General features: G+C 40.2%; 2 protein-coding genes across 5 annotated transcripts in view; both read left to right on the forward strand.

Annotated features, from left to right (window-relative positions):
- Positions 1-4,905, forward strand: part of LOC108436278 (RNA-binding protein 38-like) — a 29,239-nt gene extending 24,334 nt beyond the window's left edge. Inside the window, exon 4 of the mRNA XM_037534967.1 lies at positions 4,799-4,905. Coding sequence (XP_037390864.1) covers positions 4,799-4,847 — 49 coding nt within the window. The 3' untranslated portion in view covers positions 4,848-4,905. The remainder of the gene's footprint in view (positions 1-4,798) is intronic.
- A 3-nt stretch (positions 4,906-4,908) lies between these two features.
- Positions 4,909-12,314, forward strand: LOC108436277 (tubulin monoglycylase TTLL3). Of its 4 annotated transcripts, XM_017712669.2 has the most exons (12): positions 4,909-5,041; positions 5,858-5,955; positions 6,034-6,211; positions 6,380-6,423; positions 8,374-8,502; positions 8,755-8,869; positions 9,029-9,139; positions 9,366-9,558; positions 9,758-9,906; positions 10,122-10,365; positions 10,729-11,164; positions 11,588-12,314. In XM_017712669.2, the coding sequence occupies exons 1-12, from the start codon at positions 4,945-4,947 to the stop codon at positions 12,209-12,211; spliced, it is 2,418 nt and encodes an 805-aa protein (XP_017568158.2). In that variant the 5' UTR covers positions 4,909-4,944; the 3' UTR covers positions 12,212-12,314. The 4 variants fall into 4 exon arrangements, with proteins under 4 accessions (XP_017568158.2, XP_017568154.2, XP_017568157.2 ...); XM_017712665.2 differs by having other exon boundaries at positions 5,858-6,211; XM_017712668.2 differs by having other exon boundaries at positions 5,858-6,211; positions 9,366-9,522.
- The last annotated feature ends 516 nt before the right edge of the window (positions 12,315-12,830 follow it).

The raw sequence follows: 12,830 nt of genomic DNA on the forward strand, positions 1-12,830 counted from the left end.
GGTGTGGCCTGCAGTGGCCTACTTCTGGGAGGATTACTCATTATTCATGTGAGTCAAAACAAAGTGAAAAGCAAAAAAAGAGAGGGATCTGATTGAGAGAGAAGAGATGAAAGCGTCACCTGGATTCCACTCAGCCTGAGAGAACAATGGCAAAAGTGGACAGGGGGCAAGAAAACAAGGTGCTAGAAACTGTAAAGAGGGAACAAGATATGTTTATTACCTGTCAATTAGACATTGCACGATTCCATTTTTTCTTTTCTGTTACAGATTTTAAAACTCACCAGATACTGATGCCAATATGATATATTTTCTTTAGTGATATCAGAGTTAATACATTAATAATTTGTTACTGCCATAAACATTTTCTGTAGTCTCTACATCTGTAGTTCCAGCCTAAAGCCCAGCGCTGGTGATAAAAGAGTTCATATGATGACACTGAATTACATTACATTATTACATTATTACTAATAAATACATTCTGATTAAGCATATTGTGTCAAAACTAACTACCCTTTAAACTGAAAAATCTGAGTAAATATGATCAATGTGAGCAATTCTTATTATACAAACACACACACATTATCTAAGCCACTTATTCTTGTGGGTCACAGGGGAGCTGGAGCCTATCCCTGTGGTCATTGGGTGGAAGGCAGAAAACACCCTGAACAGGTCACCAGTCTATCATAGAGCAGACACACAGACACATACAATCACAAACACATATTATAATTCCAATGAGCAACACAAAATGATGTGATTCATTTTGATTATTTTACTGTTTGACAGCCTTAGCTCTTTTCAAAAATTATTAAGGTTTAATGTGAGCTATTGCAGATTGAAACCCTTCACTTAAAATGAGCATCTAAAAGAGGGAATCATGCTCAAATTACTCAAACATCCTATTACCCCAGAGGAAGAAATACACAGCTAATAACAACAAATCACACAAGGTGAATGTGTGCTATTTTAGGTCAGATTTGGAACAGGATTGGATTCTTTTTAACTGTCTAATAACTGATACAACATTTTATTTTGCTTTTAGCACATTACCAATACCCATCAATACAGATGTGCCATGTCTGCTGTCAACAAAAACTAAATATTTCACATTTGTCTCACTGCCATGGACGCCATCATTTTGGGTATAAACGGACACTGTTGTGTGTGTGTGTTTGTCTGTCTGTTTACATGTGCACACAACGTGTCAGTTTATTGCCCAGTACAATCCAGCTCTGGTAATGACAAACTATGACATCACAATTGTCGAAACATTCTCTTGCAGACAATAGAGCTCAGTGATTAAGACACAGGAGGGTGTGGCCTTTCTTGCACAGAGGGCTCTCTCTCTTTCTCTCCCTCTCTTTCTATCCCCCTTTCTCTATCTAATCTCTCTCTCTCTCTCCTGTCCCTCTCTTTCTCTCTCTCTCCCTCTCTCTCTCCCTCTCTCTCTCTTTCTCTCTCTCTCTTTCTCTCTTTCTCCCTCCCTGGAATGCAGTGACGGAGGTGGAGTAGGAGGAAAGCTGGAGAAACAGAGATGTTTCTTTCAAGCTCCCAGACAAAGGTCCAACACAGCCTTATCGTCACATCCATACGCATCTGTCGCCTATTCACTAAATACATGTACATACATACATATATACACATATGTGTACACACACACACACACACACGTATATAGATGTATGTGTGTGTGTGTGTGTGTGTGTGTGTGTGTATACAGGCCAGCTACATAATACATACAAATAGTACAGAAACATTACATACTTATACATACACATAGGACACTGTAAATACACCCACCACACTGTCTTAACACTACCACCCACATAGCCATACATTTCGCATGCTCATTAGTAACTTTGCCGCCAATCACTCCTTAACTGCCCGCCAGCAGGGCCATTGAACCATAGAGGGCTTCTACTTAGCATGAAGTGCAGCCCTCTTCAGCTCTTCAAGTTTTTTTTCCCATAAACCTCCCATAAAGCTTTAGAGACTATGACCACAGAGAAGGCCCCTCTACACATATCCAAAAGAAAAAATTTAAGCTAGCAACAGAGGATGAGCGTCTCTGTTGAAACACCTGTGTAACAAAGTGAGCCAAAGAGCGCTGGCAGGACAGAAGTGACAGATTCAACAATAAAAAACTCAGCTGCCCTTCTGTATTCATTTAAAGAAAACAAACAATATACACACCCCGCACTAATGACTGGGTCTGGGGCTCTTAACCACCTATTCTTTCATTCTGTTGGTTTTGAACATATCACAGTATGTAGTTATAATCACTTGTGGCTTTGATGTGAATATAGGCCTTAGTTCCTCAACAGATAGAGAAACATAACAAAACATGATTAGAGGATGTAGAGTTGTGTCAGGAAATGTAAGGAAAGACTCAGAAAATGCAGTTTTCAGACATATACCCCTTGGAGAGATGAAAACACAGCAGAGAGCGCAAGAGAGAGAGAGAGAGAGAAGGAGAGAGAGAGAGAGAGAGAGAGAGAGAGAGAGAGAGAGAGATAGTCGGGATTGAAGACTGTCAGTTGCATGCTTCACCACATCCTCCTCACTCACTTTTTTCCTGATAGTTTCTCATCTTATCATTCAGCATCCTGACATCTCAGTCCTTTAGTTCTCTCACATTTCAACGTTTACAGCCCTGTCACTTCCCTCTTACTGTTCCACTTGCCGTGAACTGCATATGAACCTTCACTGCATCTACAAACAAGACCAGAGTACACAATCCCATCTATTTTGTCTGGATTCTCCATATATGCAATTCATTGGCTAATACAATGTCTCTTAGGAATGGCCCTAGATGTCTGAGTTAGCATAAGTCCTAATATGGAATGATGAGACTTGGCTTAGATTTATATATATGGCTCACTCATCCGTAAGAGGGGAATTCTCTTGGAAAGTAACAGATAAGCCAGTCAATAGGCCTCCTTCCTTTTCTCAAAATCAATGTGTTTACAATACATTTATACTGTTATGACGTTGCCTCTGTAATTAGAGACTATAGTATCTAAATATATTTTAAAATGATTGCATTCGATGACGGAAAGAAACAGCAGTTTCTCCAGCAGTTTAGTGACTTGGTAAGAATTGGTGCCGCACGCCATCTGGTGGCGGTAAATATACCGCATCTGTGAATGAGCGAAATTAAAGTTTCTTATCAGGTTAAAAAGTTTTCTGATTTCTGAAAGTTGTCATAGAACTACTGAAGCCTGTTTCTGCCACTGGAGAAAATATATAGCCAGTTAATAAGTCATAATAATGAGAAAGTTTTAATAATGAGCCCATAAATTCATCTCATAATTATGACTTAATATCTCACAATATTATCATAATCAGACAATTTTATCATAATAATGAGAAAGTAAGTCATAATTATAAAATGTTAAGTCGTAATTACGGGTATGTAAATCATAATTATGACATACTAAGTCATTATTATGAGATACTAAGTCATAATTATAAGAAAGTAATCATAATTATGAGAAAAGAAGTCACAATAATGAGAAGGTAAGTCATAATCCTGAGAATTTATGTAATAATTATGAGATACTAGGTCATAAATAATGAGAAAGTAAATCATAATTGTGAGATCCTAAGCCATAATTACGAAAAAATAAGTCATAATGTAAGTCATGAAATAGTAAGTGGTAATTATGCAATATTAGGTCATAAATATCGAAACTTTTACATTATTATGACTTAGTAAATGGCTATTTTTCTCCATTGGCATAAACGAACTTCCATACATAGCTAACGGGCAAATCTGATATACAGCAAAAATATAAATATCGATTATAACCTGTATTAAGCAGAATTTTTGGAGAGGGGGAAAGCGTCAAATACTCGTTGGACGTCTTCTGGTTCACTCAAAACTATCATTTCAGACTAGTAAAGGACGTGAATGTAAGAAACACATAAAATATACACGAGGTTATGTTGCTAAACAGGAGCATCTAACAACAGTGTACGCTCTGTGGTCTGTCACATATCACAGTCTTACGCACTGTTGTTATGGAGACCGTAACCAGGCGATGAAAAAGCGTCCTCGAGAGTGCACGAGGACTGCGCAGGTGCGGCGCGAGCAGCTCAGTGAAAGATATGATCATGATAGCGTCTTGGTCGCGCAGACGACCTCATGTAGCACCGGGTCCGTTTTTATTGTCTGTACACTAGAGTTGTGACTTTTCGCCATCAGTGTCGCTGCAGCAGAGGTTGAGGGTCTCTTACCGGCAAGAGAAGCATGTGGGCGAGCAGGTAAAGAGCAGAAAGAGCAGTGCCATCGACCTTCAACGGCTTTGGCTTTGACATGTTTTTGGCGCGCGCCGCTGTGGGGGGCATTATGGCGCCACAGACAGTGTAGTGATTGCATCACAGTGGTGGTCGAATACAGCGAACCTACATTTCAGAGGTTCCACGTTGCTTTTCCTCGTATGTTCAGACGTTTTCCTCCCCAGGCAGATTCTCCCAAATGCTTTAAAATAAATAGGGATTGTTTCTACCTTTTTTGATACAGGTAGCTTGGTAATTGTGTGAATAATATGCATGTCTAGGTCTAGGCCATGAAGATTGTTGTTGCCCTGAACGCACTAGATTTTCTCGGGCACCTGGGAGGTGACAAAACCTTCTTCAGCATTTATTGCACTTTCAACACCAGAAGACCCACGAAACATATATTTTGAAGAAGAGACTCGCTGTTTTTAGTTCCATTTGCCAGATTGTCTTTGCACCTAGGTATGCCATTGTTGCAGATTTACATGATCATTATCTCTCCTTATCCGTCTTACAGGTGCTGGGAGGTGAAACTGTACCGTCAGCTTCTATTAGCAATAAGCTAATGAAGCCAGGGGGAACACTGTAAAGAGTGGGTCAGGCAGGATATGACAGAGGTGACTGGCGTCTGGAACTCTGTGGTCCATTCAGGGTCAGAGTCACATGGAAATCCCAAAGTTGAACAGGGCTGGACATCCTGGCATGAAGGATGAAGGGGACATGGGAACAGAGAAATGTCCTGTGTCCTGCTTTGACGTTGGTGAGTGAGCGAGACCATATCCAAACCATCATTCTGCCACCTATGTTCAAGGCCTTTCGTTGCTGACATAAGTAGAGACACTACAAGGGAGTATGATTGACATGTGTACAAGGGACTAGTGTTGAATAAGTGATGAGAGTCACACTTGAGCATAACAGTGGCCTAAAGGTGTGAGGTCTACAGGATTAAGACATTAAAGCTGCATGAGACTGTTCTCTTGATCCTGAGCCGAGGCTGTCAAGGTTTGGACTTGAGTTACTAGCTTAACTAGAGACTGGAAAGTTCATGTTTTCCATCTAATTCCCATTGTAATGCAGCTTTGCTCAGCTTGTTATAGTATACAGCATGTTATTTTCACTTGAGAATACACAACATAGGTTTGCCATGAATGCCCATAAAGCAAATATTGGACTTTTTGTGGGATTGTGAAATGAGTTTATGATGTTGAATACATTATAAGTATATTGCAGCAGTCATTGATGTGTTGCAATGCTCCTCTTCCTAGAGGCACATAGTGGTATAAAGTGCAGCCAAAACCTTCTTCCATACATCGTAGCCTGCAGCACACACAATAAAGGCAGATGAAAAAATACAGTTTCAGTTTGTATATATATATATATATATATATATATATATATATATCTTCAAGCAAATCATACACACAATATATGAACTTGATGTTGATGTTTGATGAACTGAAATATGGAAAAGGTGGGAGTCATCAACAGCCAGAAGCTAATAATTTGTGGTCACAAGAGTTATCAACTGTTATCAACAATATGGACCTAAATAAGAACTCCATACTGTTGTTGGCAGCACCAGAGGGAAGGGTGCGGCGCAGTGTCCTAAACCTCCCTGCCATCAATCCAGACCGGCTACGCATGGCCAAAGTCCAGGTGGAAAAGGCTGTTAAGGTGAAGAGCTCAAGGATATTTTGCAGTGTTTACTTTGCACACAAACTCCCTTACTCCCTTTCCATTTCCGTCTATCAGATGCATAAGATATTCTCCATCAAGGGTCCTTACCCTGTAGTACGGGCAGCTTTGAGAGCCAGAGGATGGATCGAACGGCGTCTACCAAGGCCTAACCAACATCTGCTTCGTCGTCGTAGTGAGGAAGATGATGAATGTAATGATGGGGATGAAAGTGGCGATGATGACGATGCTGATGGTAAATGTGTTTATGAAATAAGGTCACGTATAGTAACGATGCACATCACTGCTTATAGCAGAATAATTAGACAAGCTATACTGTCTAAAAACTTTTTTTTTGTTACGTGTGAGTAATAGTCTTCTTAATTTTAACTTTTTAATCATGCATTATTATGTTTCCTGACAGAGGAACTAGAGAAAGAAGACCCTGATGATATCTATGACCTAATGGTGAGGAAGTAGATATTCATGTGAATGGGTGTGTATGCACACTGTATGGAAGATGCAGGTCAATTTCTTTTTGTGCCGAATCTAGTCATAAAATATCTCTTTGATATTCTTCGACTTATTTGACTTAAGTGTCATTACAGTGGGAGGAAAAAGTATTTATACATTTAATATAGTATTTAGTATTAAAATATATAATTTAGTATTTATATATTTAATGTTATTTATTTAATTAATTCATTATTTTATTTACTTATTTAATATGCTTACAATGCATATATCCTATTCCAATTTAAATACGTCTTTTCACTTGTACACTTGCATTTGTACAAATATGGACGAAAATTCATGATCATAAGATCACTATATTTCCAAAAGTATTCACTCGTCTGCCTTCACACGCATATGAACTTGATTGACATCTCATTCTTCATCCATAGGGTTTAATTCAATGTCAGCCCACTCTTTGCAGCTATAGCAGCTTCAACTTTTCTGGGAAGGCTTTCCACGAGCTTTAGGAGTGTTTTTATGGGAATTTTTGACCATTCTTCCAGAAGCGCATTTATGAGGTCAGACACTGAATTTGGATGAGAAGACCTGGCTCGCAGTCTCTGATCTAATTCATCCCACAGTGTTCTATCAGGTTGAGGTCAGGACTCTTTGCAGGCCAGTCAAGTTCTTCAAGACCAAACTTGCTCATCCGTGTCTTTATGGGCCTTGCTTTATGCACAGTAATGTTGAAACAGGAAGGGGCCATCCCCCTGTTTCCCACAAAGTCAGGAGTATGAAATTGTCCAAAATCTGTTGGACTGCTGAAGCATTAAGAGCTCCTTTCACTGGAAATAAGGGGCTGAGCCCAACTCCTGAAAAACAACCCCACACCATAATCCCCCTCCACCAAACTTGGCTGACGTTGGAACATTGCAGTCAGACAGTACCATTCTCCTGGCAACCGCCAAACCCAGACTCATCCATCGGATTGCCAGACAGAGGAGTGTGATTCGTCACTCCAGAGAGCACGTCTTCACTGCTCTAGAGTCCAGTGGCGGTGCTTTAGACCACTGCATTCGACGCTTTGAATTGCGCTTAGTGATGTAAGGTTAGGATGAAGCTGCTAGGCCATGGAAACCCATTCCATGAAGCTCTCTATGCACTGTTCTTGAGCTAATCTGATGGCCACATGAAGTTTGGAGATCTGTAGTGATTGACTCAGAAAGTTGGTGACCTCTATGTGCCTCAGCATCCGCTGACCTCCCTCTGTCATTATATGTGGTCTACTACTTTGTGGCTGAGTTACTGTCCTTTTCAATCGCTTCCACATTGTTATAATACCACTGACACTTGACTGTTGAATATTTAGTAGCAAAGAAATTTCACAGCTGGACTTGTTGCACAGGCACCATCCTATCATGGTACCATGCTGGAATTCACTGAGCTCCTGAGAGCGACCTATTCTTTCACAAATGTTTGTAGAAGCAGTCTGCATGCCTAGGTGCTTGGTTTTATATACTTGTGGCCATGGAAGTGATAGGAACATCTGAATTCAATGATTTGGATAGGTGACTGAATACTTTTGGCAATATGGTGTATGTTTACATAGGCACTACATAAAAATATATTAAATAGAAACTGGAGAGAAGATGAATGTTTCACCAACAACAACCTTAGACATACAGCCAAAATAGGTGTTGTTGTGGATTTTGAAATCGTAAGTCTGTCAGAGGGAGCCTTGTAACCTTAGGGGAGTGAAGACTGCTTGCTCAGAGGAATGGGCCAAAACTGAACGACTGTGCTTATGAATACATACCTTTTTGTTCATACAGTATCTATAAGTACAAAGCCAAAAGACAAAATTTTAAGTGGACATATGCACTGGAGGTATGTTCAAAAAACAAAAGTGTCTGAATGCTTGTTTTTTTTTTTTTTTTTAATTCTTTTCATTTCTTTCATCAGTCTCGAATGGTCAGAAATGAGATGACATATTTGTACTGGACAACACGGAGAGATTCCATAGACAACCGTAGCCTTCGAAAGGAGCAAATGACCAATCACTTTGCAAAGTCTGGAACCTTCACTACCAAGGTCTGACTAGTTAAGGTTTGCTGTCTTGCAATATTCATTGATTTTGTTTCTTTCCATTCTCTGTCAGTCAAATCCCTTCTTCTTTACTTGAATTCAATTGATTTGTATAGCACTTTTATACAACATTTATTGTCACAAAGCAGCTTTATAGAAATATGGGTCCAGAAAACCTGATCATTCTATTGCAACAACATACAGTTGATTTTCAACTGAGTGCAAATGGAAACTGATGTCCACCTCCAATTCCCTTAGGTGGGATTGTGTGTGAACTTGAGGAATCTGCGTTGGTTTGATGCAGCTGATCCAGAAACGTTCTTCCCACGATGCTACAGGCTTGGGGCTGAGGATGAGAAGCATGCCTTCATTGGTGAGTTTCTAGTTTCCTGCCCACTTCAGGCTTTACTTTCTGCAACACCATCCTCTCTTTAGAGCTTTGTTTATCAGTTACAAAACAGAACTTACAAGTGATAATGTTTTGTGTAAAATAATGTGCTGTCTCCAAGTACCTTTTTCTGTTTTTTTGCAGAGGACTTCAGAAGAACGGCTTGTACAAGCCTTCTTCAGTGTATAGTTGAGAGAAATAGCAGAGAAACAGAAGCGAGTGGGGCAACAGCATTGTCTGACAAATTGCTTTCAAGTAAGGATCATGACGTTATCACAACTTCACTAGTTTTCGGGCCTCTAGAAAAGTGCCCATTGTGCCTCAGTTGTGCAAACCTCCAAACATATACTATTAATATCACATTTCTTTTTCAATTCTGGAACACTAACTCATTCACTAATTACAATTACATGTAGCTTGTCTGTGTTGTTATTTGAAACCACCAATCAGAAACAGACACATGACTTATGCCTCCTTGCAGATCAGAAGAAAGGATGTAAACGCCAAGCTTTGTCAGTGGTACCTTCTAGAATGATTGACAGTGCATTACAGGTGTGCCGGGACTATCTGGACAGTTTTGAGCACAGTGACATAGACATCGCCTTGGACTCAACACCCACGCTAACTGATCAACAGTGGTCAGAGTTCATACACAACTATTATCTGGTTGTCCAGTAAGCTCCACATTTTCTCTGACTGCATCAATGCCTTTTATCCATGAGTTTGAAGAGACAAGGAACATTGCAGTCAATATGCTAGGGAACTGTAACCTGTATTCTTCAGATAACTCTTACCTAATTACAGTATTCTAGTTCTGTCGTTTAACATGTCTGATATGCTATATTTGTCCCTGTCTTTGCCAATGTGTCTCAGTGATGGAGCTGAGATAGAAAACAGTGTTCATTATGTGGAGAGCTGCCAGACTATACTGCATAAAATACGAGAGTTTAGTCCACAGCTGGACATTGATGGCATCCACAACATCTGGATAATCAAACCTGGTGCCAAGTCTCGTGGTAGAGGTAAGGCTCAGAAAAAATATTAACAAAAATATTAGTAGCAAAAGTATTATTAGTAAAATTAGCTATTAATACATTGTCACATAAACAGACCTTTTTTAATTTATGCTGAAATTGTTTGCATGCTGTAAAACTGAAAGGTCCATGAAAAAAACAAGGAAAAGAATCTTTTGGTGGCTTTGTAAAAATGCTTATGTGCTGTAAATGTCCACTTTCAGGTATCATGTGCATTAAGCGGCTGGATGAGATCCTGAAGCTAGTGGACAGTGATCCCATGCTGATCAAAGACAGTAAATGGGTGGTGCAGAAGTATATAGAACGGCCCTATCTAATTTATGGAACTAAATTTGACCTGCGGCAGTGGTTTCTTGTAACAGACTGGAACCCTCTCACTGTGTGGTTCTATAAGAAATGCTACCTGCGATTCTCCTCTCAACCTTATTCAGTGGACAGACTGGACAGGTAAGAGCATGAGATCATGTGTGTTTCTGATCACATGTTCTAGTGTTAGCTTGGGAATTTTACTATAAATATCTACCTCTTTTTGGCCATTGACGGAAAACTGAAAAAGAGCTAGATGTGCTATGTAAACATAATTTTAAAACAAAGATTTTAAATGCACCAGTCTCTCCCCTAGTCCATATGGTCCATGTATGGAAATGAAACTGCAAAACATCTATTGAGTCTACAATAGTATAACCCACCCATTTTTGTTTAATTTATAAGGAGTGTTTCAGCCTCAACTGCTTTTCAAATGAAGAGTAGTACAGGACAGCCAATCACAACAGTAGCAACACACCAATTTACTCTCTCTCTGCCATCCAGTTCAGTGCATTTGTGCAACAACTCCATTCAGAAGCACTTCCGTCCTTCTCAGCAGCGCCACCCAGAGGTTCCTGAGGACAACATGTGGTCCTGTGAGCGGTTTCGGTCTTTCCTGTCCAGCCAGGGAAAAGGGGACCAGTGGGCATGTCTGGTAGTTCCAGAAATGAAGAAGGCTATAATTCATGCTCTGCAAACTGCGCAGGATCTGGTGGAGTCTAGGCGGGGGAGTTTTGAGCTGTATGGAGCTGACTTTATGCTGGGGCAGGACCTGCGTCCCTGGCTGATTGAGATCAACGCCAGTCCCACCATGGCATCGTCCACAGCAGTAACAACCAGGCTATGTGCAGCTGTGCAGGAGGATACCCTGCGCGTGGTGCTGGACCGCAGGCTGGACCGTGGGGCTCACACTGGAGGCTTTCAGCTTATATACAAGCAGGTGTGTGGCTGCTACCAGTGTGAATGTGTGACCACACAACAGTTCTGTTTGATTTAGTGTATCATGAAATCTCAGCTTTTACCACAGTTGATTATATTTGATTATTTTGGTACAATTCAGAAATATTTTTAAAAAATAAACTCAGCAGACACATGTGAATGGAGAAATTAAGTAGTTTCACAAATAGGGGGATACTACTTGCTACTTGTCACATTTACTCATTTTTCCTTTCAAAATATCCCAGAATTTTGTTTTGACCAAAAAATTTGTAAATACCTGAGTATTATTATAGTCAATTTCAATATCAAACAATGTGAATTACCACTTGCAGATTAATGAATTTTTAAATGCCTATAGCACTGTACTGATGAACTGGAGAGGTTGTGTGCTTCCCCTGAATGCTTATGCCCATTCTCTCTGTAGGCAGCAGTTGAAGTGCCACCGTACATGGGGATCAACCTCCTTATTGAAGGCTCTCGCATCAAAAGGCCCCGACCTCCGCCTCAGAAACCCTCCTATCCAGTGGAGTCGCGTTTCACCCACTTCAGACCTGTTGCTCCCAGGTCCCACTGCCCAGGCAAAGAAAATGAAACTTCAGTAGAAAAACCCAAACCTCCACCTAAACGCTGGATGAAGACAGTAGTTCGGCAGTTGACCTTAAGTGGCATAAAACCTGCATCTGAGCACACCAGTAAGCTAGGAGAGTCCTGCAGGCTCCAGCGTGCCAGCCTCGGAGCAGATGTGCCCCAGCTGTCACTTCAAGTGCCGGTCTGCTCTCTTGAAGCATCTTCAAAAAAGCCATTGCACTGTGGCCTTGCAACTGTGAGGCCCAGATCTGGGCGAGCTCGTCTGTCAGTGGAGGGCCACCGTGGCCCTGTGCTTTCCCTGGGCTTCATTAGCTTTCAAGAGCCAGAAAGGGAACCCACTCTGGTAGAACCCAGCCCCATGTTTCCATATTCCGGTGTCCGCTTTCAGAGCTTTTCACGCCACCACAACCGCAGGCCTATCCAGGCCAGCTGCACTGGAAAGTTGGCTCATAAGACTTGAGTGTTACACTTGGAGGACACGCAGCCCACTTGTTCTTGTTTTGCACATTGTTTTACATTGTTCTACAACTGTACCTCATAATAAAGCAGTATTCATTTATTCAGCCTTTGTGTTTTTTGTGTATACATTTTTGTGCTGTGATCATTATTATCTATTGTGTATAAATAATATGATAATTTTATTTCAGAATGTTATAAAACAGATTGTTAAACAAGCCGTGTATTCACATACAGAACTAAAAGGTATGTACAATGATACTGGAAGCATATTACTACAATTCCAATAGATAATTGCTTTTAAAAGATTTGCATATATTTCTAGATTTAACTGAAATTTCATAGCAGTATTTAATTATTTATTTATTGAATTCCTTAAGAACACAGCAGCATCATTTGTAGATGTTGTTTTTTTTACTAAAAATGTATTCATTGTTTACTAAGTGGGTACATATTCTAAAGTATTGTCTTAAAAAGTAAAAGTATTACAGATTACTGTATTCAGTCTGTATTCAGAATACTGCTTTTACAAAATGTGACTTGGACTGAAAACAGGTACATCATTTCGTTACATCTCAACCCTAAGTAAAACTTGGATTTTTAGTAAAACTTGGAACTTTTCT

The sequence above is a fragment of the Pygocentrus nattereri genome, chromosome 26 (assembly GCF_015220715.1).
Source record: "Pygocentrus nattereri isolate fPygNat1 chromosome 26, fPygNat1.pri, whole genome shotgun sequence".
In the NCBI taxonomy this organism is placed as follows: Eukaryota; Metazoa; Chordata; class Actinopteri; order Characiformes; family Serrasalmidae; genus Pygocentrus; species Pygocentrus nattereri.